This window comes from Physcomitrium patens, chromosome 9 (assembly GCF_059467195.1).
Source record: "Physcomitrium patens ecotype Gransden chromosome 9, ASM5946719v1, whole genome shotgun sequence".
Classification (NCBI taxonomy): Eukaryota; Viridiplantae; Streptophyta; class Bryopsida; order Funariales; family Funariaceae; genus Physcomitrium; species Physcomitrium patens.
In genome coordinates this window covers 13,511,258-13,539,149 of record NC_143418.1, presented here as the reverse complement: position 1 = coordinate 13,539,149, position 27,892 = coordinate 13,511,258, and the positions used below count along the sequence as shown (strand labels likewise).

Sequence of the window (27,892 nt, the reverse complement as noted above, 5' to 3'; positions counted from 1 at the left end):
TGAAAAAATCTTCTGTTTCTTTGTTTAAAATGATGATCTACCATACTCAACTTGGCAATAAAGTATACAATTAACATTGAACTACTTATACATTTAATTGTCAATCCAACAAACATCATAACAGCCAAAAATTTATTATACATATAATTGTATTTTAAAACCAGTAGTAAAAATTTACAAACGATTTTTTAATCAATCTGTATAAATTCGACTTTTATGTTATCTTCCATGGACAAATCTGTATTATTTTCAGGATCTTGATCAAATTAATAAAAAGATCGTTCAAGTTGAAGCGACTAAACATCCTTTTGAAACAGAATAAACAACTAGTTTGTGCATGCAATAGATAATGCTGATTTGTGCTTTAAAGTCGTAATAATTCATTAATTTTAATTTTTTTTCCTTAAATATATAATGGCACACAACATTGGGTCGTTGACTTTTGCATCATAAATTATCCCGAACATCACCAGCAAGCACAGAATATATATATATATATATATATATATATATGTCTACAATATTTTATTCAAAAAAATTAAACGCTTCAGACGAGAATATTAAATAATATATTTGTGGTATGAAAATATACTCACATATGTTTATACAAATTTACTAAATATTAAAGCCCATAAATTCTGCTAGAGTGATGTTTATTATAGTGTATTAAAAATTGATAATGTCTCACAATTGTGGGACTTTATCAAACACAAGAAGAATATATATATATATATATATATATAGATTAGAAGTTTGTTGAGATCAACATATTTACTAAAAATGCAGTATTTATTTATTTTTATTACAAATCATTAGATTTTATATTGAGAAAATTGAGGTAAAAATCAATTAAAGATTTAAATCAATGGAATTTGAATTGGTTTCGTGGGCACCAAGCAACTAAAGAGCTGTCAAGAATAAATCATTTTTCTACCTCATTTCTATTATGTTTCAACTGATCATAAAATTAACTAAACATTTATTTCATTTATTTCTTTCGGGTGCTTTGTAAAGCATGCTGAATTCTTTTCACTCTAAAAGAAAACATTGCATGAAACTAACCACAACTATTCAGAACACAAACAAAGTTTAATCTGAGGCATGACCTAGTTGTCATTGAGCTCCTTGAGATCAACAACTTCTCCAATGAAATAAAAGCACAAATCATAGGAGATTTATCTTTAGCAATCTTATTGAACAATATTTGGACATTCACAAGTGGTGACAAAACAAAACACTATCAAAAAAACAAAAACAAAAAACAAAAAAACAAAAGATAAGCATCCAATAACAAGAAATTGCAAATATAAACACATAACTTGGTGTAGAGCTTGATGCCGAAACATGGGGATGTTTTCATGAGGCAAAAATTGTAAGGAGGTTTGGACCAAGGGGACCATGAAGTTCAACTCCACTCCACTAATGAACTCAATTATTTTGGTTTATCTCCATATGAAATAAACAATAGCATTTTCCTTCTTCCTTCTTTCCTTCTTTCCTTCTTTCCTTTATTTATTTATTTATTTATTTATTTATTTTCATTTTTTCTTTTTGCCACTTTCTTATAGAGGGAGTGTGTGTGCTTTTTTTTTCCCTTCTCCTTTCCATCCATAGAAAGGAGTGCCGCAACCACGAGGTTGTGAAGCTCCCAAATGGATTGCTACTTATAGAGAGGTTGATAACCACGAACCTAATATCCCAGCATCATGGGTCACGTGCAAGTGGGTTGGGCATGCAAAGGATCGCCAATTAGTGGACACCCTTCACACTAGCCCCACCAAAAATTAAAAAAACAAGAACAAAAATAAAATCTTCTCCTTCTTCTTCTTCTTCCCTCCTTCCTCTCAATTGAGCCCTCTTTCCAAGACAAAACCCTTGCACCAACAAACATAGACACACAACTCCATCACACCTCAAACATGCAGGTAGTTGAAAGACAAAAAGGCAAAAGAAAGAAATATATATACATTGAAGGAAACAGAAACGTAAGAAGAAGAAAACGAAAAGGAGAAGAAGAAGAAGGAGAAGAAGAAGAAGATAAGAGGTAACCCAACCTAATGATCTTCACTTCTGCAGATGCCCAGAAACTATCTGTTTCACATCAGTGTTTAAGTCTTCACCGGAAATAAATGTTTGCCAATTTGATGTCACCAGGGGAAACGGGGGAATGATGCCAAGTATGCACCTCAGTGCTTTTGCTGTAAAAAATTGCGTTTACATTTGAAAACATAATCTTTGTTTTTTCATCCTAACTCCTTAACAACTCCAACAACAAATATACATATATATATATATATATCAGTACGGAGAGAGAGGGGTGGTGATAAATATACCTTAGTCATAGAGAACAAGGAGAACTCTGACTTGATGCTGCTTAAGCAAAAAGGTGTGACACATCATGAAAGCCCTTTGCTTTGTGCCATAAGAGCCAGAGAGGATTTTATTTTATTTATTATTGAGGGAAAGATTTAACATATGGTGTGTGTGTGTGTGTGTGTATTTATTTATTTATTCATTTATTTTCATTTTCATTTTGCTATTAAACGTGCCATATGTTGAAGTCTACTCTGTCACTGTCTGTGAATTACAGGGGGTTAGTTGAACGCCACTTGGCCCTTGCTCCATGGGCGTCCATTTGGTAACCCACCTAAGCAAAAACATTTATTGGCTTGAAATTTAAGTTCATTGAGTGATTTGTTCATTTGTTTATATATCCCAACCCGAGTGGAATCTAATGACAGTATCAGAGCAGATCATCTTCTCACTGACAAATTTATTGAGTGTGTGAAGAGCAACAGAAGAGGGGGAATCTTTTCAATTCAGGAGCATCAGAGCAGTGACAAAGCATTTCCATGGCCATTGCAGCAGCAATTCTTTTTTCTGCATATACTCTGGAGACCTACTCCATCATCAACCCAGCTCAGGGTTTTTCAGGTTTAATGTTGAATAAAAACTCCGAGGACAGATGGGTTGATTGATGTGTGTGCTTTGGTGCTCTAATTCCCACCATGGAAATTGGATTCTCTCACATCTGGGGGCTGCCAAAATATCAAAACCTAACCTAACCTAACCTAAATCCAGCTTTTTATCTGTAATTTTTTTTTTTTTTTTCTTTTCGAATCTCACACGGACATATTCAAATCTGAATCAGTAATCAGTAGAAACGAGTATGAGGAATAATCCATTTGGAATAAAGCCAGTCGTAAATGCTTCAGAATGGAAAAAGATTGGAATAAAGCCAGTCGTAAATGCTTCAGAATGGAAAAAGATTGGCATTTAAGGCAGTTTTTTTTTTCTTCATCCTTTTAAAATTTTTAAAATTTTTTATTTAAAATTTCTTTGTGGCGCTTCTTCCGTTTCCAGTGATGAATGGATTGCTAGATATGAAAGAGCTGCCACCCCCATTTGCCAATGGGAAATCTGCCACTCTGAACACGGGGTTAGTTGTGAGGAAATTCTCTACCACTTGTTTAATTTTCTCTAGGTTTTCTAAATTTATTTATTTATTTATTTTATCCATTTATCGCTGATAGTGGGTGTGAGTGACCCTCTCTCTCATGTGCGGAGCAAATTTAGCTTTGCTTTTGTAGACATATGTGAGTAGATTAGGAGATGGGCCCATCCATGGGCTTGATTGCTTGATTGCATGGGGATGGATGCCAAATGAATGTGTGACAAGGCCGGCCTACTACACGTTACACTTCAGGTAGTTAGCTGCTTCTCATTCTCTTATCTAGTTTTTTTTTTTTTTTTTTTTCTTTCTTTCTTTCTTTCTTTCTTTCTTTCGTTCTTTAATTATTCATTCATTTTTATTTTTTTTTAAAGGTTTTCTGCCCCCTCGTGTTGCCTTATTTCCTGGTCCATGAGAGAAAGGCCACCAACAAAAGGTTCCTGATTCTTTTGCTGCATCTGTTGACCATTGCAACACCAATGCCAATGGGATTAGTCCAAGCCTGCCTGCAACAATGAGGAGGTTTACTTCCTTTCCTATTCATTTCTTCTTGACTTTTAAATTTAATTTATTTTTCATTAATCTTCCTCCTTTGGTGCCCAAATACACAGATTTCATGTATCTGGGGGCCATGAAGCACAACTTCCCAAGCATAACAATCCTCAAAATGACCTCCCTCATCAAACTAGTGTTGCTGTACTACAAAATGGTGGATTGGTGTTTCCTTGCAGAAATCAGGGCCTCTCCAATACTTTCCTTCCTGATAAGTGTTAAGCAAAGGTGAGGAGAGAAATATGTACACACACACACACACACACACACACATACACACATTTGTGATGCCCTGCAAAGGCCCACCCTTGGGTGTTGAACAACTGCATTTGTTGGACTTGGATTCTCTCATCCATTTAAAAGAATTAAAAAAGAAAGAGGGAAGACAGAAAAAAAAAAAAAAAAAAAAAAAAAAACTTTGAACCCTAACTTGTTAGGAGCTGTGTGGCCATTTGATAAACAGGAGGGTTCCTACCATTTCACAATCATTCAAACATGTCTGAGCTTTTAAGAACTTCTCCTCTTTAAGGTTTTGAAGCATGTGATTAATACTTGTCCTCTGCTGTCAGGCAAGGGCTAGCTGTATTTTAAGGGCAACTTATCACTTCTGCATTTTTTCTTTGCAATGGGCAAGATAGCTCTACATAACATGAGGGAAATAAATACATAAATAAATAAATTAAACTTAAAGAAAAGGGGAATGAAAGATTGTGGTTGACAATTTGAGTTGTACAAAGTAGGTCAAGATATGCAGCAACACATAGTTTTAGGGTTTGCCACCATTAGACAATACCTGCATGTGTGTGTGTGTGGACAGTTCACAGAGAAGATTGTACACTGACCTCTACAGTGAAAAGGGCGGAGGTGTGTCAGGCTTTTAAAACAGAAAACCTTGCAGTCCAGAACAACCTTATGAGGAACTAATGACAGGTTCTGCATCAGTATTTCGTCACCTTATTCAGTAATTAAAAATGACTAACACCACTAGATCAAAATAAATGAATAAATAAGACATAGGAGAGAATGCCCTGTATTTTACTCAAAAGCTTAATCTTGATAGATACCAAATTTAGAATCACATTGTGGCCTTCATGTGTATTATTAGGATTAGGGTTTGATCTGATTGAAGGTACCTCACGGGAGAAAATAAATACGCTAGATTGGGGGTCAACCCAGAAGATTTGAGACTACAGTAGCTGGGGTAGAATTCGAAGGCACTTAGATTACCTACTTAAAGCCCGCTACAATTTGATGTTCACACTATAGACAAAAAAGCATTGCTCCAGGAGCAGACAGCTTGTCAGAATTTGCCTGCAAAATGGAGGACGAAGCTACACACTTTCGTGAGGCCCGTCTTTGGCTTTCATCATTCACTCTGCTTTTGTGTAAGGCATGTTGCTTGTCTGCCCAGTGCGGGGACCATGGTGCCAACAACACAGTATATTGGTTGATTAGAAGCAAATAGAGGTAAAAAACCATGGAAATTTCCTCAAACTCACACTGTGCTTTGTGATAAGATAAACAGTTTCCAAAGCATACATCAGTACCACTACAGTTTCACACCGACTCAGTAAAGTTTTTAATTCCATTATTATTGTGGGAGGAAAGTTTGGATCTCTATTTGTCCCCTCCTCTCACATGCCTAGCTAGGTCCTTCCTTCAAACCCTATACCCCAAATTATTATTATTATTATTATTATTATTGTTTTTGTTGTTGTTATTATTTCCTTTCTGTCTTTGTCTCTCAATTTGGATATTCATTTTGTTGCAGAACTTGGCTCTCGTTCCATCTATCTGAGGGAAGTTTGTTGAAACCAACATAGATGTAGACTGTAGCAGCAGCAAAAATAATATTAATGTATGTATTATGTCAATACACATTCTATAAAGCTCTCAACAATATGAAAAAAATGAAAAAACGAAAAACAGAGAAGAAGAGAAAGTTACATCAACAAGTTATATACAAACAAGCTATGATGTAGAACTACATTATTCAAAATGAAACAAAGCCCCAAGCATATGTCCACAACCCAAAAAATAAAAATAAAAATAAAATAAAATAAATCACATGCACTGAAACTTCTACGCTTATTTAACATTTAGTGCTTAATTCATAAACATTACAAATCAAAATTGTTTGTTTTGTACAAGGGTAAGTGTAAATAACATAGATTATCATTCCTTGAGTCCATTACTCATTCATCCACCAGGGGCGGGACAGGAGTTGTGTGACCCCATTTTTTCTTTTTCTTTTTCTGGTCATGTCATTTATTCATCACCATTGAAATCATGAAAGTAGACTTGCAAGGTTAGGCAAAGTAGAAGACTAGCTAGGGCATAGAAATAGAAGCTGTGTATTATAGGTTTGCCAGTTCACTGTGAAGGAGACCCATTCCATGTTGTGGTCAGTTTTCAGGATGATGGTGAAGTAGACCTCATTTTCCTACTCCACCTTTGTTAGAGATAAAAGTGGTGGATTGCTTGATAACGCTATAGATATATATATATATATATATATCTGGGGAGAGGGTCGTACCCAAGGTGGGAAAGGAGCCTTCTAATAGGGCTTCTGAGGCTCTGAATCAAAGTACTCATCTGACTCTCACTCTCTTTCTCTTCTATTGGATGCCATGCACTTCTCTGTCAAGCCACTCCTGTTTTTGAACTAAAGTGTCCTGCCCATCCATCCATCCATCCATCCATCCATCCCGTCGGTGGTGCTTTCCTGGCCATCAAAAGTTTTCATTCATTCTATCCACATTGCAATCAACATAAGAGCCCTGGGATTGTTCTCATTGAAACCAAAACTGTTTAAAAATCTCAGTGTAAATAGAGATGGTGTTACAGAGGTTATAACACCAACTGGGAAGTGACACAACTCCCTCCTACATCTAAGTCTTTCACTATAGACCCCCCCCCCCCCATGATCTTGTATTCTGTTACTATTATTGTTACATGGGAAAAGTTAGCCTGGGAAGTGAAGTTGGGCACCTGCCTTGTTTTATATTTGTGCCACATTGAGAAGGAAGGAGACAAGGAATGCCACTGTGACACTCTACCTTGGTGGGGAAAATGGAGTGGGCATGTGTGTGGTGAAGTTGGGGGAGATGGGGCAAAGGGGGGATTGGTTGTATGGAAATGGTCTCTCGTGGGTTATCCTATGCCCTTGTCGTTGGCCACCCTTTCTCCCTCCCCTTCCCCCTTTTTCCTTTGGTTTTGTGGGGCGGGGGTGGTGTGAGTAGTAGTGTTGAGGAATATTGTATCATGGCACCGTCCAAAAAGAATGAGAGAGTGGGGGGTGGTGGTGGTGGTGGGGGTGCCCTCCTCTTGGTGGCCCCCATCCTCTCCCCCAGTATGCCCATGCCCACTCACTTACTCCTCCTCCTCTCTCATCTTTCTTCCCCCTCTTACTTGTAACTATAATTGTGTGTGTGTGTGCTTGTGTGTGAGAGAGATCCTCATCATGGTATGGTGAGGCCGGAGAGCCTCCCATCTAGTAGTAGAGGTAGTAGTAGTAGAGGTGGTATTATTATTCATTCCATGAAAGCTGAAATATGGAGGGGTGGAGGAAGGGATCAACCCAAATCTCTTACAATTCCATCCCAGCTAAATTGCATTGGAATTGATGGGTTGAATTAAATTGCATTCCATGGGCATAATCACAATGGCTGTTGTTGAAAAACAATTGGGATTAAAAGAAAGAGAGTAGAATAATAATACTAATAAAGATTTTTTGAAAAATAAATAAAAATCAACAGTTGGCTAGCACCTTGGTTCAAGAAGATCTAGGGCTGTCTTGCACACATTCTATGATTGTTACTAAAACTATTAAATTGCCAAAAATTCATATTCTTATAATACAGAAGGATAGGTAATGGTTGAGAAAGGCTGGTAAGGCACTGACATTACAGGTTTATTATCTGTGTGAATGGAAAGATATGAATGGAAAGAAAAGAAAAGCAAGTAACATCACATTTTTCTTTATCTACTCTCTTGCATCTTATTATTATTATATTAAAAAAAATGACTCACAAGGTAAAATGAAGTGTGTGAATGCAATAAGGGAGAAAAGAGTAATGTTGCTGCTGCCACACCTACAGCTTCATCTTCCTTTCCTTGATGATGTTGTTTTTTGTCTTTCATTTCATTTGTAGTTTTCCTTGTTATTCAAGCAAAAATAAAGTATCACAAGTCAATGATAATGTTGGAAGTGAGGACAGTAGGATGAAGATATGAGGATATAGCAGCATCTGAGTGGAATCATAATAATAAGCAGCAGTCAGTCACAGGAGGAGGAGCAGGAGGCTGCTTCTGGACTAAGCAAGGCCAGACAGACAGCCCAGGAGTCTCCAACCCTATGTAGTGGAAAAAACCCATACTGGCTGGCATCATCTCCCAGTTGTAGTAGTAGCAGGGAATTGTGGTGGTAGTGAGTCAGTGATGCAAGAGCACCCATTGCAGGTGCGGCTGCTGCCCCCACCCCCCACACCCAATACACTTGACAGGTTCAAAAGTCCAACAGCTTCTCAAGAGTGGGAAAAAAAAAACACATCACATAAAAATCATAAAATAAAATAAAATAAAAAACTCACAGGAAAGGGAAAGGAGAGCCATGGCACTTCACCCCCAGCTGCAAAGCAAACAATGGAGTAGGAGGAGGAGGAGAAGAAGAAGATGACAGATGCCCTCCCTCAAGCTGAAGAGTGTTAAAAAATACACAATGCTGGGAATGTAAATAAGTAAACAAATAAGTGACAATGGGTGAGAATGGGTCATGCCCAGCCATGTGCCCTCAAGTTTTTGATGGGAATGAAATGGAAAGTCTGCTTGGGAATGAAATGGAAAGTCTGCTTGTTGTTGTGGCCATGGGTGCAGCTGAGCCAACACCACCACCGTCCAAAGACTGAATCCATCTCTCTCTCTCACTCTCTCTCAATTTGCTCCCCTCACCATGACAGCAAAATATTAAAATAAAAAACAAAACAAAATCATTGCATATACTCTTACTCACACACACAAACAACATGGGACCATGCTCTTAAACTGCCCACAGCAGCATTTTGGCTTCACTCTCTGTGCCAAATTCAACACAACTTTTTTAAAGAATATGGAGGGAAAATGACATGACAAGAGAAAATTGCACCACTTTGTTTTTGTCAATGCAACCAGTATCTTAATTCCATGTCCTTATTTCCTTTGACCACACTTAACAAAGAAAAACCATGTTTTGTTCTTAAACCCCAATTCTTGTTTTTTTTTTTTTTTTTTTTTTAAACACAAAATGAAAATAAATAACTATATACATATATATATAGTTGAAAAATTTACCTGAGATAGAGTAAGTCTTGACTGGCTGGCTGTAGTTTGAGGACTGTAAGGGTTCAATTCTCACTAATGAAAGGTATATATATATATATATATATATATAAATAAATATATATGTGTGTGTGTGTGATATGTATAGTATTTATTTTATTTTACTCATTATATGGGGCAGACAAGTCATGAGTTTTGGTGGGATAGGGTGGGAAGGTGGGCTGGATGAACTTTCGGTGAGAGAGCAAATATATATAACAATTCTACATGATGATTATTATGCATCCACACAACTGGGACCCAAACAACACTCTCTCGTCATTCATTCATTCATTCATTCTCATTTTTTTAGCTTTCGTGTTGAATGCCATCCATCAGTTGGATCATCAACGAAAGTGAACTGTTGTGAGTGAGCTATGGATGGCATATTGCTCTCTCTCTCTCTCTCTCTCTCTCTCTCTCTGTCTCCCACTTTATCCCTCACCTTATGACCCCTCTCATTGAAGATAAAACTCATTCATTCATTTTCTTCTCTCATCCATTCACCAGGTTCAGACCCCAAACAGAGAGACTATGATTGAGTGGGTACATGGTCCAACCGTATAAATCCAAACCAGAGCATCCTATTCCCCCCTACAACCCTAAAAAGAAAAAGAAAAGTAAAAAAGAAAAAAGACAACCGACAAAAAGATGGCGGACAGAAGAAACGCAGACGCAGAAGAAGGATAATAATAATAAATAAGTGAGGAAAAAAGAAAAAGAAAAAGAAAAACCCTGCTCACTGGAGCTTTTTGTTGGATGAGGCTTTAGGGATGAGGAATGATGCTGGTAAGGGAGGCTGGCTCACATGAACAAAGCTGTTCTGCATGGAATTTGTTCACTTGTTTGGAAATGGGAAGCCGTTTATTATTATTATTATTATTATTAATTTTATCAGAGAGAAGTATATGGTACAATGTGCTGCATAGCTGGACTTGAGAGGCAGTTTCTACCATTTTGTGTGTTGAGTGGTTTAGGGTTTTGTTTTCAGAGCTGTTCCTTTTATCAATTCACTAAACAATTGTTTGTACCACATGCTGCAATTTAAAACATATGATTTATTTTATTTCATATAAATTCAAAGTTAACCCACATAAATATATTTCAACAGGAAGACAATGACACTTGATTTTATTATTTTTTAATTTTAGGTAATTGTTTCTAGCATATATATATATATATATATATATATACTCACATAATTTGATTGTTACATTTATGCATTAGGTGGAGACAAATATAAATGTGTGATACTTTAAAAACACATTGGAGGTCAAATTGTGTCTAGTTATAAATAAGCTTAAAACAGAAGTCTTTTGGAATGTGAACTAGATAAATAATGAAGTTGATTAGAATTCTACAATGAATAATGTATGTATATATATATATTTTTTAAAAATTATTATATAGATTATTATAATTGTGATTGAGAAGTATAAATAATTATATAAATTTAAAAAGAAACAATCTACAATTGTAAGTTGTGATATAAAGTTAAAGCTCCACATAAAAAATCATTGTGCAATAGTGGTTATTATGTTTAGATAACTCATATTAGATATTTGATACATAAGCATGACAACAACACTTATTCCAAACAACAATTAAGGATGCATTACATTTACACAGAAAGTCAAGCATTATTACCCTTCCTTAAAATACATTCATATAAAACATCACATGTATAAAAAATAAATTAATATATATATATATATATATATATTTGAAGTGTTGTGGCAAAGAATGCCATCATTGATTATGTTTTTTTTTTATTTTATTTCAATGAAAAACATTTTAATTTATTTTTATTAACAATAGACACAGTGTATCAACAAAGATATCAAAATCACAAGCCTATACTCAACTGCAATTGTATATTATAAGTTACAATAATTTGTATAAAATATGATATCTATATATATATATATATATTTTAGTTTCAATCTAATTCACTTGATTGCAAAATACGATTTGAAATAGATTGTATTGAAAATATATTACGAACAGCTCAAATCTACAACAGGTAGAACAAGATAAGATTTTTATATTTGTGGTAGCTAGGATTTTGGTAAAGGCTAGAAATTATGGTAATAAGAATTAAACTCGTGTCCTCAATTTGTTATTAAAAATTTATTAAAATAAAATCTAAAAATGTTGTATGCATACATACATACATACATACATACATACATACATTTTTGTTTTAAACACTAGGTTTGACTTTTAAAGAAATTGTTTCAGATTTTTTTAAATAAATTAGTTGGTATTTTTTATTTCAAATTTCTAGAAGAATTAAATCCAAAATTTATATTTATTAAAATTACATCTACTTTTGCTGAAAGAACCTTCAAAACATGAAACTACATATTTACTAATATATCCAACCATTAACAATATTATTTATCAAACTTATTTTAATATAATAAAAGACTATATGCATTTATATTAATATTTTAAATAATAGTAACATGTATTTATTTTTTTGAATATTTATTATTATTATAATACGTATTATTCTTTGAAGTTACCACTGTGTTTAGTTATCCAGTTTTATAAATCAAGTTCTTTAGAGCAAACATGTAATAATTTTTAATAATGTACACTTACTGTTATTTTCTTTATTATAAATTACTTAAAATCTGCATTAGTTCATATTTTCTTTGAAATCAAACACAAGTTATGTTTGCAATATTGCAGTTTTATTTATCATTTTGACAATGCAGCTATTTTTTGAAAGGAAGGACATGAAATAAGGGCGAGGATAAAGTTTTACAAAATATACTAACTCTACTGCATACAAGTATTTACAAAATACATTGATTTCTGTAATTTTTGGGTTAAATACTAACATTTTATCTATTACAGGCATGTTTAAAACATATTATAAAATAGATTATCATATTATATTATTTCTAAAATCAAGAAGTTACTGTCTACTTATGTACCCTCATGCTCCTTTCATGGCTATCCAGCAATCTCTACCTTATCAGTATCCTTGATAAACATTTTTTTGGTTGAAAAATCAAACCTTATTTTTCCTTTTCCTCTTTTAGAATTAATATACAAAAATCAACATGTACATACTTACAGAAACTCTAAAAGGCATTTTTCAACATGCATGGCTTTCGAGAGTAGTCTGATGTAATTGGTTTGGTGGGATAATTTTTTATTTTTATTTGATTTTTTTACAATATGAATATACCTACATCTTTCTGATTGAAAGTGAGATGATTTCATACTATTGAGAGCATTAAATGTAACCCGCGTTCTCCATGTTAATTATTGTAGTCTACAATATTTACTGTAGCTATAATGTTTGAAATGTATTGGAGAGAAACTATTTAACTTTTCCCCTTCTCTTTGTATAAGAGATATAGCCCTATCAATAAACTCACTTCTTGTGTGTGTGTTTATATATGTATGCATATTACTTTTAGCTACTCTTGTCTCTCTCTCTCTCTCTAAAACATCCTCACCATGTTATCATCATGATTGCTCTTATGTTCTAGTCTTGGTTCTTAAAAACTTATGTGCACTTTATTTTTTATTTTTTTCTCAATTTGTTTTCTTCTTATACTGTTCTTATTGTATTGTTGCTATCTTGTGTTGCTGATGTTGTTATAATTCTACTATTATTGTTGCTATCTTCTGTTGTTGTTGCTACTGTATTATTACACCCTATTGCCAAATTCTTGCACCCCGCCGCCAGACTGCCGCCAACTACTGCATCCTATCGCCAACTCCCATCGACTATTACTGACTGCCATCGATTATTGCCAACTAATGCACCTTGCTGCCAAACTACCACACCCTACTGTACTCCACTGCAGATCTTTATTTTTGTGAAAAAAAAAAAAAAAAAAAAAAAAAACTCATAATTTTTTTAACTTATTAGATTTTAAGTTTCAAATTTATCATTTTATTTGGCTTTACATTTTAAGGTGCATTTTACTCAATCTTTTCTACTTGAATTTATATTTTTGTTTATAGATTTATTTATAATGAGTGCTTCAACATTCTCAATTGCATCTACTATATTTTCAACTATCACCACTACAATCCAATATTTTCAAGCTCTTCTATTTCCACCATTGGCTGCTGATAGAAATAATTATCTATTATGGGCAAAAATGGCAAAAGCAATTTTATTTGCAAAACAACTATTAGATGTAATTTTATTTGAAGAATCTCTTACTATAAGACCTTCAATTCTTATTGCTATCCACTGAAAAGCACTTCTTTTCCTTCATCGACATCTTGTACTTGCATTACAATATCAATATTTGAAAATGGAAGATCTAACCAAGCTTTGAGAGAATCTTAAATCTAGGTTTTATCATTAAAAGACTATTTTTTTTCCATGTGCATGTCATGTTTGGATACATTTATATGTCTTGAATTTTTTGAATTTAAATGCTTTCAACAATGAAATGTATCAAATTCTTTCACAACTACAATTATATAGATAAAGCATTTCTAAAGAAGAAATGATTAAGAAAACTCTCTCTATATTTCCTCCTATATTTGTTGTGTTTGTACAAAAATATAAGAATATGTAATTTTAGAGTCATCATAATCTCATGTCCTATCTATTTCTTGTGGAAAAATAAATGAACTACTCTTATGTAATACAGAAGCTCATCCTATTGAAACCACGGTTCCAGAATTCATGTACTTAATATTCCTAAGTCTAAGAAATAATTATATAAATATGGAAAAAATGCTCATAAGTACCAAGTCAGTCATAGTTGTCACCATTTCTATCCACATAGAAAGAATAAACGTTCTACAATTAATTATAGTCAAAAATAAAAATCAAAGATGCAATCCTATTATAAATGTAAAATAATTGGACATTTAATACATGCATGCCATACTTCAAAATACTTTATTAAAATATTCTAAGAAAATAAGAAACTTTGAGCTGAGGCTTGTAAAGTTCATATTATAGATGCATCCATGGATTCAATTGGTGTTGATGCTTTAGACGCTTATATCAATGAGAAAACCTCTAATAATGAATCAAATGATGTGCTTATTGATTCTGCAATAACACATACTATCTTCCGGGATAGACGATTTTTTATTAAAAAATCTTCAATGTGGAAAACAAAAAATTTGATAACTATAGTTGGAACAAATAAGTTTTTTTTTTTTTTTTTTTTTTTTTTCTAAGAGGGAATAGTGATGGTAAAATTGCATGCAGTCTCTATTATAAAACATGCAATATTTGCACCCTCACCACATTACAGTCTAATTACCTACAAAGATGTGTGTGCCAATGATTATGACCTCTCAACTACAATTTTAGATAGGCGGAAGGTTATGGTTTTTGGGTAGAATCATAAAGTTGTAGAAAAATCTTTTACTACAACAAATAGTTTATACCGGATTGCAATCCACCTTCTTATTATATTTAATTTTATATCATCTATTATAGAGAGTTGCATTTCTCTTTGGCATGGACGATTAGGACATCTAGGATCTATATTATTTTAGAAGATAATTCCATGTATAATTGGACATAATTGTTGTAGTAAAAGACCTAGAGATGTAGATTCTATAAAATTATGTCATGCATGTGTGCAAGGTAAGATGATTGCTCGACCTTCAATTTGAAAACTTCCACAAGAATTACCACCAATGCTTGAAAGATTGCATGGTGATATTTGTAGTTCTATTAATCGAATATCTGGACTATTTCATTATTTTTTGGTCCTTCTTGATGCATCAAGCAAACAATCACATGTTTTATTATTATCACCTCAAAACATGGTGTTTGTTAATCTTATAGCTATGCTTATTTGTTTCTGAGCACTTTTTTTTGATTATCTTATCAAAACATGACATAGAGACAATGCAAAAGAATTTGCATCAAAGTCCTTTGAAGACTATTGTACTCCAACAAGGATTGAATTGACATATTGTTTTCTACACGAACATGCTCAAAATGGACTTGCAAAGTCATTTATAAAACATATATAACTCATTACTCGGCCACTCTTTCTTCATGTAAATTTACCTACATCTATGTGGGATCATGCAGTTTTGCTTGTTGTAGTATTAATATGCCTCCATCTTTTTTTTCTTTAAATTATTACACCATAAGAGCTCATTTTAGGTTGTATTTTAAATGTATTTCATCTATAGGTGTTTGGTTGCCGTACTTGGATTTCAGTACCAGAACCTCAACGATGTACCATTGGAATTCATCAACAAGAAGGGATATATATTGGTTTTGATTCACCAAGCATTATTTGTATGGTGGATCCACCAACTAGCATATTCTTATGTCCATATTTTTAAAATTACCATTTTGAAGAGAACATATTTCTATCTCTTCAAGGAGGAGTATTTAATCAACAATGAAATATAATACTTGTATTTGGAGTACCAAAAATATTTATAATAAATCTTGATCCTAAAACATCTTTGGCTGAAAATGAAGTTGCCAAGATTTTGTATCTAAAATGGATTACAAATAAAATACTTGATGGCTTCAATGATATACCTCGGATTACAAGAGTTTCAATTAATGAAGCTCACTATGAACCCGCTCAGATTGCAATACCACTAACAAATATACTTCAAGTTAAAAAATCAGCAATTATAAAGACTTTTGGACGAGATAAGCAACCACAAAAGAAGAAAGCTATAACATGTAGAGATTCTAGTATTGTTTCTCTAGAAATTCCTACCAAACCTATGGGACCATGAATTAATGACAATATGTCTATGCACATTATACCTTTACCTTGTGCAAGAGAAAATCTTAAAAGTAGGAGGAATAAAATCAAGTTGAGTATAGAATTATTTATTCTATACTATACTATAAATGATTCTTAGGATAGACCATCTATTATAATAGATGAATCATTTGCATTCATGATGAAAAAAGCTCTTTCTTATAAAAAAGAGGATCTTGATCCTGAAACCATTCTAGAAGCGATGAATCACTCTGATTGGTTATAATGGAAAATTACTATCGAGGAAGAATTTGCTTCTTTGTATAAGAGGAAAGTCTTTGGTCCAATTGTGGACACTCTTACTTCTCATCCTATAGGATATAAGATAGTATTAGTACACAAGCAAGATACAAAACGTCAAATAATCTGCTATAAAGCTCACCTTTTTGCTTAAGGATGTATCCAATGGTTTCGCATTGATTTTGAATCTATATATTTTTAAGTCATGGATTCAATTACATTCCAATATATTATTGGAATGGCAATTCATCACACCCTTGAGATGTGTTTCATGGATGTGATAACTGAGTATTTGTATAGTTCACTTGATACATATATTTATATAAAAGTTCTACTGGTTTGGAAACAAGAACTCCAAATGCACTTGCTCTAGGATAATATTATAGTATTAAATTGTACAAGACCTTCTATGGTCTAAAATAATCTAGATGCATGTGGTATTAATGTCTCCAAGATTATTTAATTATAAATAAGTTTGTAAATAATTCATTAATCTCTTATTTATTTATCAAACAAGATAAAATTGATTTTGTGATCATTGCTATATATGTTGATGATCTTAACCTAGTAGATGCTAGATCTGCATGCATTGCAGCTACTAACATACTTATCCATGAATTTGAGATGAAAATGCTAGAAAAAATAAATTTTTGCATTAATCTTCAGATTATGCATTTCATATATCAGAGCATTTTTTTCTACCAACTAATGTATATTAAGAAAATCTTATGGAGGTTCAATATGATTTATGCTTATCCATTCTTAACACCAATGGTTTGATGTGGTCATGATGGTCATAATCCATATTGTTTGTGCAAAGAGGAGAAAAAAATATTTGAAAGCAATATCTATACCTTACAGCAATTAGAGTACTTTTATATTTAGCCACATCTACTAGACCAAATATTGCATTTGCAGTTTGTGTTCTTGCAAGACACAATGCATGTCCAATACTATGACATTGGAATGGCCTCAAACATTTACTACGTTATTTAAAAGACACTGAAGATTTGGGATTATATTACACATGATCCGCAGATCCAAAATTGATTAGATATTTTGATGCAAGATATAAATCTCACATTGCAACAACTAAATCTCAAATAGGCTATTTATTCTTAAGATATGGAACTGCAATATTATGGAAATCAATGAAACAAACTATAACTGCAACTTCATTCAACCATGCAAAAATTATTGCCTTACATGAAGCATCTCAGGAATGTATTTGGTTGAGATCAATTGATAAACTCATTGAGACAACATGTGGACTTTCATATGATGATGCTCCAACTATCTTGTATGAAGATAATAGCGCTTGTATTGTACAAATGCAAATTGGTTTTATTAAAGGGAATAGGACAAAACATATTGATCCAAAGTATTTTAGTTATATCCATGACTTGGTTACTAATCAAGTACTTAAGATCAAGAAAATTGAATCTACAAATAACCTTGTTGATCTCTTCACCAAAGTTCTCCCCTTCTCTTTGTATAAGAAATATAATCCTATCAATAAACTCACTTCTTGTATGTGTGTTTACATACATGTGTATATTACTTCTAGCTGCTCTTGTATATCTCTCTCTAAAACATCTTCAACACATACTAACTTGCTGTCATGTTTAAGACTCAAAAATCCTAACTTTTCACAACCATGTGATGTCAGGCTTTCTCACACTCATGCTTCATGGTGGATGCAAAAATCCATTTTCATTGGATTTGCTTTCACTTCATAAACCTTTTCCTCTTTCATTGCTCTTTTTCTTTACTGATTTGCATGCATCAGGTGTAAGAAAAATGAGCACCTCTGTGAAAGGATTCACTGCTATGGTAGACCATAGTGACCCATATCCTTAATCAACAGAATAACTCCTTAAACCCAACTACTAAATTTAGTGACCACACAAGCTTACAATTCACAAAAAAAAACATCAAACCCAAAATGCATAACAAATACTTCCAAAAAACACACTGTTTGTTCACTTTATTTTAGATGTTGCAATAATGTCATTACCCACAAATGCAAAGAATCTTGTAGTTTACAAGGGCAAGTAATTTTTTTTGAAAAAACAAGTTACTATTCTTCTAACAACAGATGCATCACTATAACTCACACAAGTTCAAAACGCTGAATGTGACTGCATGTGACATAGGATACAGTTGCATTTCAAAGGAAAGTTTTTTCATGTCTTGTTAACTTTATTCTTCATGGGTTTTGTAAGTAAAGGGATCATTGATGTAAAAGGTACACACTCAGAACAAGAGACTGACAGAATTGAAATTCCAGCTCAATGGCACATGCCAGTACTTGGAGGAAGCAGCTTGGTCACAAAATCCTTTTTCATTTTTTCAATTTATTTTAAATTTTTTTTCTGGTTGACTTCAAATGATCTAAAGCAGAGGTGTTTATCTGATGGGAGGAATTGCAGCAATGGTTGTTTTTTTTTCACAGTAGAGAGAGAGAGAGAGAGAGAGAGAGAGCAAATCAGCCAATTAAAGTCCACCATTACCAAGCTCTGGCAAAGGAGCTCAGGTGCTACTAGTCATTACATGGTGCAGGGATGACCTTATGAGTGATAAATGAGGAAAAAGCAGAAGGAAGAAAAGAAATGGGGTTATATATATATATATATATATATATAACACCCCTTTTAGTGAGGACAATCAATCCCTTCCAAGTACCATAGCCACTGCTGCAACAGCATCCGTGCTTTTCTAACTCATCAAATTGGTCTTTGAATTGATGCGGATCTGGGGAGAAACTTAAATGATAGATGCTTCAGGTCAGGGCATTTTTTTTTTTTTTTTTTTTTTTTTTCTCTTTTCCAACGTCCTCCCCTCTGGAGATCCTTGGATCCGGCTGCGGTTGCAGGCTCAGACACACGCAGGTTTCTGTGACATGCCGTTGTGGGTGTTTGATTGCAACGAAATCTGCTGGTTTAGGGTTGCAGGGTTTAGGGTTTTCGGTGTCTCTCTTTTTCGTCTTTCTTCTTCCTCTTATTTTTATTTTTTAGAAATGGGTTTGTAAAGCTGGCACTAGAGACTGATGTGAGAAGGTTCAGTCTAAAGCCATGGGTATGATCTCGGTGAGTTGATTGAGGTACAAAGTATGGTGCACCTGACAGAGCAGAGAGGAGCCACAGAATTTCAGGGGAAGATTTTATCCAGAAATCGCAGGTTCCAGGGTGTGAGTTTACCGCAGGTGGAAGGAGATTGACTCATGGATTGGATTCAAATCAACCGCGTACAGAGTTACTGCAGATGCCTTGCACGAGCATGTCACTGAAATCGCGCAAAGCTGGGTTCTCAAAAAGCTTCACATGGAGAGGGGCGCTCAGTCAGAGTAGGGGCTCAGCCATGTGGGGATGGTAGTCTGCCACCACCATTGTGTATGTTAATGCCCTTTCGTAACCCAGGTATTTCGATGCTGAAAAAATCAGCTGTGGGGATCCAGCAAGTGAGGTCCTAATGGTGCACAAGGGATGATGTTTCCAAGACTGGGTCTCTGTTGCTAGACGCCAAATGGTGAAGACCTATGTTGTGTGATTCCCCAGTGGTTTACGTGCTCTCGTTGAGTTGCATGTGGAAAAGGTGCTGCTCTGGAATGATAACCAAGTGTTAGTCTTCATTCAAAGCCCATGCAGTGGTATGAGAACTGATGTTCTATTAAGTGTCACAATCCGACGAAAACATGTGCGTGTTCATAAGTGGATTGTACTGGGACTCTAATCTGGAAATTCTGACAGCATTCTTTGCTGCAACATTGTCTCTCTGTTGTGTGCACGTCTTTCTGGTCTGTGTACAAAACAAGGAGTTGCGGAAAAGCTTCTTACTTGTTCATGCAAAGAAGTGGTATCAGTGCATCACTAGGTGAATATTGCCATTGAATCACTGGCAATGTGTGGGCTGAAGCACTATACGATCAAGGGGGTTTAGCTCATAGTAATACACTGAGCCCACGATTGCGTTGCATTGTGGTTGACGAATTTGGGCCATCAAATGCTACATTGAGATTATAAATTGCAGAAGCCCCAGGCTCAGATTTATCGATGCATTAACGGAGTAAATTATGAGCTAATGAAATGGAGGTGGGCCGGGAGACATAAAATTTAAGCTGCAGAAAAGGAAGTAAATTGGTGGTTTAAGAAGAGTCAACAGAATTGCACCATTGTCTTCAGATTCAGGTGCAATATCTTACTTCTCTTAAATGTGGTGGAAACCTTCATCTTGGTTTAGAATATCCTTCATTCAGTTCAGCCTCTAAAAAAAGTGGCCGAGCTCGGTCAAAAACTGCGCAATCTCAAGCGATTGTAAATCGGCCTTACCTCAATGCCAGAATTGGAGAGACGCATTACCATCCAAATAGGATGTCTGCTATATTGAAGCAGCATGTAGTGGTGAAGTTAGTGTTACTGTGGAGGATTGGCTGCTCCTATCTGTAGGCTGCGTTTTAATTGCACCTACAAGAGACATACAAGAGCAGTAGTCAGTCCGTTACCTTTTTGCGAAAAAATCTTCGATGGGGCCTCAATCATTGTGCGAGCACCTGTATGCTCTACTTTGGTGTTTCTACTCCATCCTTGGATCTGCAACAACACTGAAGGAAACACACGACCATCATAAGCAAGCAAGCCAGCAAGCAACATCCCCTTGCTGAAATATGAAAAACGCTATCAATGAAACATTTGGTTATGACAAGCTAAATGAGGGAATGAAACTACTGGGGATTTCATTGCCAGTTACCAGGGTGACGGTAATACCCAAAACGGCACATTTACATAGTTATCGTTGTGATGTCGCTTGAACACTGCAAGGTCAGTCGGTGAAATCCATAAAGCTTCACCCTCCCCTGCCTCCTCCATATTGAAGCTCTTTTTCAGAGGTGCAAACAGATCAAGAGCCATGTTCGCGGTTCTCTGCAGGGATACACGCATATCGAGATTAATCGGAATCTGCATGTTCTGGAAGCATCTGAAGATTCTGATTGATATAGCACTTTCTGTAAGGATATCTGCATGCTTTTTACTTTTTAAATTTTGATTTTCTTTTCTTGGCTAGGTCCTCGAGAAGATGAAGGTACGACCAATAATAACTGAGAAAACGTGGTTACATGTTAAGGCAAAGCATGTGTAGCCATGCTGTTAATTCTTTTACGATTTTATTTATTAAGAAAAAGCAGCAAGGAAGCTAAAATGAAATGGACAAAAGACAAAATAAATAGAGATGCGAAGCAACTATCCCATCATTTCTTAATCTGAGATGTGCGCGGATTAATACTTTGCGGTAGCAAATCCGACCTCAAACCATGTCGCAGTAAAGATGTAGATCAAGGAGTACAATGGCACACTGTTCTCAATGACAAATTAGAAACCAAGCTCAACAAATTCGAAGTCACCAGAAACGGTCGAAATAGACCCGTTGTACACGTGTTCACATTCGAGGTTGAGGTTGACAATGATACTCTCATATTCAGTAGGTGTTGTGAGTACTGGAAAACAACCAGGCTTACCAATAGCTCCTGGCTTGAAGCTTACAACCATTTGTACATAAACAGGAGAGATGAGATTGCTATTTCTTACAGAAAACACGATGTTGGTAAAGCAAATGGTCGTTTAGTCGCAAAATGCGAAGTATGTACACCATAAAATCGCTCGTGAAGTCGTAGATCTCCTCCCCAATTAAGCAAAGAGGAATGTATAGATACTCCTCCACGAGGAAAAACAGTGGGTCGTAAAACTTCTGGAACAGAAGGCCGTCCACGATGCAAACGAGGCACAGGGGATGGGTGTGTTCATACAACAACTCTTCAATCATGCACACACCGATAAAAACTGATATCAGAAACAGTATCCACACATCTTGTGATTGTAGCAGCTGGTTGAAAACTTGTGTGTTCATATACGTTTCATCACAACTTCTTGAGTCTTTTACTCAATCTCCTTGTGGATCATATGCAACGACTAGAAACTTTTGTCAGGTTAGTCCAGCGTGCTGGAATGATCCAGGCTCAAACAAGTAGTTCGAAAGCGGATCCTGCTCACTGCAAAAACAAGAGAAGAATGCACACACATTGACGACTCCTGTGTGCGTGCAGCCATGTTTTGAGAAAGGTTCTCGAACACACTCGGTGCACCAAATAATATATCAAATAAGATCAATACATGTAAAAATAATATCGTTGCTTTACCATTCCATAAAACCAAAACTTTCCAGATAGCCCACCAAGGATGTTTCAAACAGCAGATATTGCTTACATGTCTAGTGTTCACAGTTGATATTGTTCAGAATGACCTTGTAGTTTCCTTTCAGTTCGTGAGGACTGTTGAGACTTAACCTAATGCAATCAAATTACATATGCGAGATATAATCGCACATGATAAGGGAACGTAATCGAAGAAAATTCTGCCATCAGAATAATATTGAGATGTGTGGGCTACCTGCATGAAGTTGTGTCCCGTGTTCGTGTGATCCTTGAAAAGAATCGAGTCAACTAGAGAAGGCATGGGCACTTATTTGCACACATATTTTGCAAGGAACTCTATTTCTGCAACAAAATTTCAAAAAAAGAGGTGTAAAGCACTCACAAAATATACCGAACCCAATTGAAATGAACAGTTAAAAAAGAATGTTTAAGTCAGATTCTTACAGAAGAGTTACTAGATTTATTTATTTTTGCAAAAAATCTCCTCAAAAAGATTCCCACGTCAAATTGCATGCCCACAACATCTCTCAAATTCAAAGTGTCAATTCTTCAACATAGTGCAAATGACTGACAAGTTTCAACATTTTAGAGCACTAAAAAAAAAAAAGAAAAAAAAAAAGAAAAAAAAAGAAGATGATTCCGTTGTTTTTCTTTTCTCAATCAGATTATACGGTGTGATTTCAGAGGACAGAGCAATGATTCAACTTTCGCTGCTTCATGCCAACAGCGTACCCTAGTTAAGGCTTTAGCATCTGAGACACTGCATTGCACGACATCCCACAGGTTCCGATTGCCAGAGCCATTTGAAAAAGCACAACATGAATGAAATATACATACTTGTCGAAACTGGTACATTCGAGGACTCACTGAATAGCACCACCACTTACTTAAGACCATCTCATATCTTTCGTAATCCTCTTCATCCACAAAGCAGGGAAAAGCCAACTGAACTGTTATCTTCACAAACTTGAAGCAAGAAACCCCAAGGGATTCAAATTGTCACGAAAATACCTCCAAACGAATCGAATCCGTGTCGCCCTTCTCCTAATTCACACAAATTGAAAGATGGGTGCTGTAAATATGCAAAGTGATCATCGAAGCAAGATTGAGTGAGGCCCAAGCGGAGCTTTGGGGCGCGTGCCTCCTGGTCTGAGGCGTTCCCTTTCCGTTCACACCTTGGGAACTTCACCCACTCTCACGTTTGTCAACAAGGTCATTTGTGTTCCCGCCCCGATGTCGATGGCAGATTTTTGTTTTGGAAACAGGGGAATGTGGTCAAGGGTGTGAAGACATCGGCTGGAAAAGGATTTGAGAATTTGAGAATTGTTTTAGTGATTTTTGGGGTCGAGAGAATAAGACGGCAGCCTTGCTGTTTGGGTTCCGAGAGAGAGAGCGAGAGAGATTATGGTTTTATGCTGACTTTTACAAGATTGCTGGAGTTTTTAAGCTGATTGAGGTGACTGTCGGTGTGAGATTTTAATGCGAAGAGCTGCGCATTGGGAAGTACCAGAGAATTAAACCATTTGAGGGGGTGGACGCTTAATTTCTCGACATGGAGAAGGTGTTAAGCGTATTCAAGCCTAAACCTAGTCCTCAAGAGCAGCTGCGTGAGTGGCAACGCAAGCTGCGACAGGAGGCACGCAACCAAGAGCGTCAGATTCGTGGTAAGAAGTGGGTTTTAGGTTATTTTCTCCTATTCTTGTCCTAACCATTCAACTCCTGTAGCTCTGTTTTATTGATGTTGCTTCTGATAGAATTGTGGGTAACTTAGACGCGCTGTCGACTTGAGATCGACCTCTATAACATGACAAGGAGAAAAAGGTGTGTTTATTTGCATCGATGTACGATTGGGAGGACTTTGTTTTAGGGTGTTTTCAAAAAATTCATGTAGTGTATTTCCTCCCAGTTGTGAGATTCGAAACGTGCAGGGAGTAATCAGTGTTCACCAGGCACTTGTACCGATGATTTTTTCACGGCTGACATACTCTTCACTTCAGTCAGCCGTGCGAAATTTCCCTTGATTAACTTTTTTCGGGAACGCTTGTGATGTTTTAATTATGGCCATTAAAACAAGATATAAATTGGTGGTATAAGTTAGGGCTAAGAGTCTTACATCTGTAAGTTGGACTTCTGATTCGAATGATTAAGCATAAACCTTAACGTTGTTTGTATTTTCTAGAAATCCAACGGGAAGAGAAGAATGTACAGAAGGCTATCAAGGAGGCTGCCAAACGCAACGACATGCAATCGGCGAAGGTGATTTACATTTCAAACCTTTCGTGGCATGATCTTTGCATGGTCAATTTCCTAGGGTTTTTTAGCCTCCTCTCGTTTCTTAAATCAGCGTCCTCTTTAACCGTGACTGATGTAATAAGCGTATACGAAAGGAAATAAAGCCTTCGTTGCCAAGTGAATGTAACTCTGATTTTAAGAATGCCAGAATGAATATAGTAATATGTTAGTATAGTATGCATATTCGATTCTCTGCATTTGCTATCATTTGCATATATCATGCATATAGTCTTACACCTTTGACAGTTTGAAAAGAGAGGCTAACTCGTGGGCTTTAACTTGGGGGAGCTACAGTCTTTGGCCAGAGAGCTTGTGAGTTCCCGTAAGGTGGTTGGGCGCCTTTATGAGAATCGTGCACAACTCAACTCCATATCGATGCATCTGGGAGAGAGTTTGGGTAAGATGATCAACATGTTTGCACATGTCGAGGTTTCTGTGCAGGATTTTAGTAACAAAATAGCACTTGTGGAAAGCTGAGAACAAGACATGTTATTGAGACAAGAAACTGTCCGAATTACAGAATAGTTGGACAATGTGCACTGGATGAATTAATTGCTTAACGAATCGGACTGTGGATTGCAGCCACTGCACGAGCAGTAGGGCACTTGCAAAAGAGTACTGAGGTTATGACCCTTGTCAACAAGCTCATGAAGGCTCCTCAAGTGGCGGCTACCATGCAAGAGTTGTCGAAAGAGATGATGAGGGTATGTAACATTCCTCTTGGTATACTGCAGGAAGCTGCTTCTTCTCTCTTCCCTACTGAGATCGTTTCCATTGGGTTTGCTTTGTTGACGAAAACATTACAGTATGAAGGAGGCAGGGTTCTTATCAGTGGCTTTAAAATCTGAGAAAGAGAACTTATGTGGCAGGCCGGAGTAATGGAAGAAATGCTGAATGAGGGTTTGGACTCGGCTCTCGACAACGAAGACATGGAAGAAGAGGTAGAGGAGGAGGTTGACAAGGTGTTGTCTGAGCTTGCTGTGGAGACTGCCGTCCAGCTACCAGCAGCAGGGGCAAGCAGAGAGAAGCCTGCTAAGGAACGTGTGAAGCCTGCTTCTCAGGCTGCCAGAAAGGTAATGTATTTGTAGAACCGTACCCACAATGAAGTTGTTTGAGATTCCACTTGTGATCTAGAGTTTAAGCTGGGAAGGTTTACATTCATGACTGGAACCTCAACTCTTATCTCTGTTGGTGCAGCAACAAGAAGCGGCTCCAGCTGCGGAGGGTGGCAATGACGACGAAGAGCTGGACGCTTTACGTGCTCGCTTGGCCAGTGTGCGCTCATAAAGCAATTTATTGCACTTCTTTCAAGGATAACATGACCCGCTGGATCACTACCTCTCCAAACATCTGGTGTCTGAGAATCGGAAAGCTCAAATGGAGGAACAGTCTCCATTGCAGTTGACTGCAGTACATTAGAGATGTTGGAAAACAGGACAGACTAGAAAGAGAGTAGACGCTTAGCTTTGCCATGTGAAGCATGAAGCACAGCTCCATGTCCTTTGCCACGTTTCAGAACAGCAGCTGTAAACGTAGGACAACACCAACATCTGATTTCCTGCTGCTGCTTTAGCTCTGAGTACGCAAGCAACTCGAATCACTGCACAAAACTTTCCTCTCGTATTAATTTGTAATTATGCTCCCGGCAAAGTTGGTGAAAAATCATTGAATACTACTGCTTTGTTACGCAATCCGCAACCGGTCACTCTTTCTATCCACTGCCTCCTTTGCTATTTGATTCTCACTAGCTTCTTGCAACTGGACTCCAGGTTCTTTCAACCAGCAGATCTAGGCTTGCTTGCGCTGAGTTACCACACACCATAGTTATTCTTCTCTGGCAATCATTTGTGTATGCCATAGCCACTGATATGCGTTGTTCTCAATTTTGCACAACCCAGCCGTCAGTGTCTTCACATACACAACCTCCTGTTCCTCTCTTGCACACAATTCCTCATTTCGTCACACAGTGTGGTTAGGGCTCTAAAGCCAATCAGTAGGACCCCACGAGTGACTACAAAGGATGGGCTCCTCAAGGATTCCCCTCATCGTCTTGCACACTATGGAATTAGTACAAAAAGAATAAAGAAAGAAAAGAAAAGAAAAGTGAACGCCGCCGACCCACAAATCAAAAATCGAATCAGGAATCTGAAATAGTATCCTCTTTGCCTTAAGAGAACAAAGTAACATAGAGCTTATAGTGGGAACATCAATTCTAAACCCTAAGATTTTCGCGTCAGTCGTTCTGCTCGTTGAGGTGCGCAGGGGAACGATGGCATCGAGGTCAGGGCAACCGGTCGAGGAGGAGGATGCATCGGAGTTGAAGCTTGGGGAGGATTTTGTGAAGGCGAAGTGTTTGATGAATGCCGAAGTGGCGCTCGTGCTGCAGCGTAAGTACGAACAGTTGCAGCAGCTGGCGGATGACCCTTCCTCACAGATTTCTCAGGTGTTTGAAAGGAGTCTTCAGTATGTGCGGCGGTTCAGTCGCTACCAGAACCCTGACGCTGTGAAGCAAGTGCGAGAGGTTTTGACGAGGAACCAGTTGCACGAGTTTGAGGTATGTGTGATCGGGAACTTATGTCCGGAGACCGTTGAGGAGGCCAAGGCACTGGTTCCGTCGATTACCAAGAGGGGGCGTATGGACGAAGAGAAGATTGAGACCATGCTTACCGACCTTGCGACAATCAAGAAGTTCGAATAGTGGGTGTAGTACCAGTGCTCTTGCACGGTCTCTATTTTGGATATTTTTGGGGATGTGGGTGGTTGCGAACATGCTTATGCACGATGGAGGGTGACTTTCGTGGGGTTGAGACCATGCGATAGAACTAGTATTTTGGACACTTTGTGTAGGAGATAAAACTTACTTTTGTACAGAAAGATTGCAAACCTATGCGTTCAGTATGTTAGCGTATCGTAACAGCTTAAGATGACTTATGTTCCATTCTATAGGATCCGGTATTTCTTTTCTCTGGTTAAGTCAGCGTCTTAGAGGTTTTCAATTGTGGAACTTTACTACTTCTCTTAAAATATCAGGAATGATTGAATGTATCTAGT

At 36.4% G+C, this 27,892-nt stretch overlaps 3 protein-coding genes and 1 long non-coding RNA gene across 44 annotated transcripts; 3 read left to right on the top strand and 1 right to left on the bottom strand.

The window, feature by feature from the left end:
- The first annotated feature begins 943 nt into the window (after nucleotides 1–943).
- Nucleotides 944–5,868, top strand: LOC112286533 (uncharacterized). Of its 20 annotated transcripts, XR_012218158.2 has the most exons (7): nucleotides 2,810–2,934; nucleotides 3,364–3,706; nucleotides 3,826–4,231; nucleotides 4,861–4,933; nucleotides 5,109–5,346; nucleotides 5,529–5,653; nucleotides 5,775–5,868. XR_012218158.2 is itself a non-coding variant. In XM_090253248.1 (5 exons), exons 3-5 carry the CDS (start codon nucleotides 2,853–2,855, stop codon nucleotides 4,223–4,225), a joined length of 321 nt encoding a protein of 106 aa, XP_090109374.1. In that variant the 5' UTR covers nucleotides 946–2,177; nucleotides 2,591–2,638; nucleotides 2,799–2,852; the 3' UTR covers nucleotides 4,226–4,518. The 20 variants fall into 20 exon arrangements, 5 of the variants coding, with proteins under 5 accessions (XP_090109374.1, XP_073392251.1, XP_073392250.1 ...); XR_016504847.1 differs by lacking the exons at nucleotides 4,861–4,933; nucleotides 5,109–5,346; nucleotides 5,529–5,653; nucleotides 5,775–5,868 and adding exons at nucleotides 944–2,044; nucleotides 2,155–2,177; nucleotides 2,591–2,638 and having other exon boundaries at nucleotides 2,799–2,934; nucleotides 3,826–4,518; XR_012218151.2 differs by lacking the exon at nucleotides 5,529–5,653 and having other exon boundaries at nucleotides 3,364–3,439; nucleotides 4,063–4,231; nucleotides 5,109–5,470.
- Nucleotides 5,869–18,669: 12,801 nt separating this feature from the next.
- On the bottom strand, nucleotides 18,670–23,713 carry LOC149988390 (uncharacterized). 22 transcript variants are annotated; one of them, XR_016504834.1, is made up of 7 exons: nucleotides 23,561–23,713; nucleotides 22,785–22,891; nucleotides 21,927–22,387; nucleotides 21,108–21,263; nucleotides 20,846–20,944; nucleotides 20,181–20,637; nucleotides 18,670–19,941 (listed from the first exon to the last, which is right to left on the bottom strand). It is a non-coding gene; the product is annotated as an uncharacterized LOC149988390 (long non-coding RNA). The 22 variants fall into 22 exon arrangements; XR_016504835.1 differs by having other exon boundaries at nucleotides 18,670–19,946; nucleotides 23,437–23,665; XR_016504836.1 differs by lacking the exon at nucleotides 23,561–23,713 and adding an exon at nucleotides 23,417–23,554 and having other exon boundaries at nucleotides 18,670–19,946.
- A 90-nt stretch (nucleotides 23,714–23,803) lies between these two features.
- Nucleotides 23,804–26,532, top strand: LOC112286625 (vacuolar protein sorting-associated protein 24 homolog 1). The gene is made up of 6 exons (XM_024528688.2): nucleotides 23,804–24,213; nucleotides 24,729–24,805; nucleotides 25,136–25,238; nucleotides 25,424–25,545; nucleotides 25,711–25,914; nucleotides 26,039–26,532. Exons 1-6 carry the CDS (start codon nucleotides 24,102–24,104, stop codon nucleotides 26,126–26,128), a joined length of 708 nt encoding a protein of 235 aa, XP_024384456.1. The 5' UTR covers nucleotides 23,804–24,101; the 3' UTR covers nucleotides 26,129–26,532.
- Nucleotides 26,533–26,919: 387 nt separating this feature from the next.
- On the top strand, nucleotides 26,920–27,886 carry LOC112286627 (DNA-directed RNA polymerase II subunit 4). The gene has a single exon (XM_024528689.3). It carries the CDS (start codon nucleotides 27,111–27,113, stop codon nucleotides 27,537–27,539), a length of 429 nt encoding a protein of 142 aa, XP_024384457.1. The 5' UTR covers nucleotides 26,920–27,110; the 3' UTR covers nucleotides 27,540–27,886.
- The last annotated feature ends 6 nt before the right edge of the window (nucleotides 27,887–27,892 follow it).

Coding starts and splice junctions, on each gene's coding strand:
- LOC112286625 (XM_024528688.2), top strand. CDS start 24,102: ATGGAGAAGGTGTTAAGCGTATTCAAGCCTAAACCTAGTCCTCAAGAG. Junction 24,806..25,135: donor ACGACATGCAATCGGCGAAG/GTGATTTACATT, acceptor GGGGAGCTACAG/TCTTTGGCCAGAGAGCTTGT. Junction 25,239..25,423: donor GCATCTGGGAGAGAGTTTGG/GTAAGATGATCA, acceptor TGTGGATTGCAG/CCACTGCACGAGCAGTAGGG.
- LOC112286533 (XM_073536147.1), top strand. CDS start 2,853: ATGGCCATTGCAGCAGCAATTCTTTTTTCTGCATATACTCTGGAGACC. Junction 2,935..3,363: donor CCCAGCTCAGGGTTTTTCAG/GTTTAATGTTGA, acceptor TTCCGTTTCCAG/TGATGAATGGATTGCTAGAT. Junction 3,440..4,062: donor TCTGCCACTCTGAACACGGG/GTTAGTTGTGAG, acceptor CCAAATACACAG/ATTTCATGTATCTGGGGGCC.
- LOC112286627 (XM_024528689.3), top strand. CDS start 27,111: ATGGCATCGAGGTCAGGGCAACCGGTCGAGGAGGAGGATGCATCGGAG.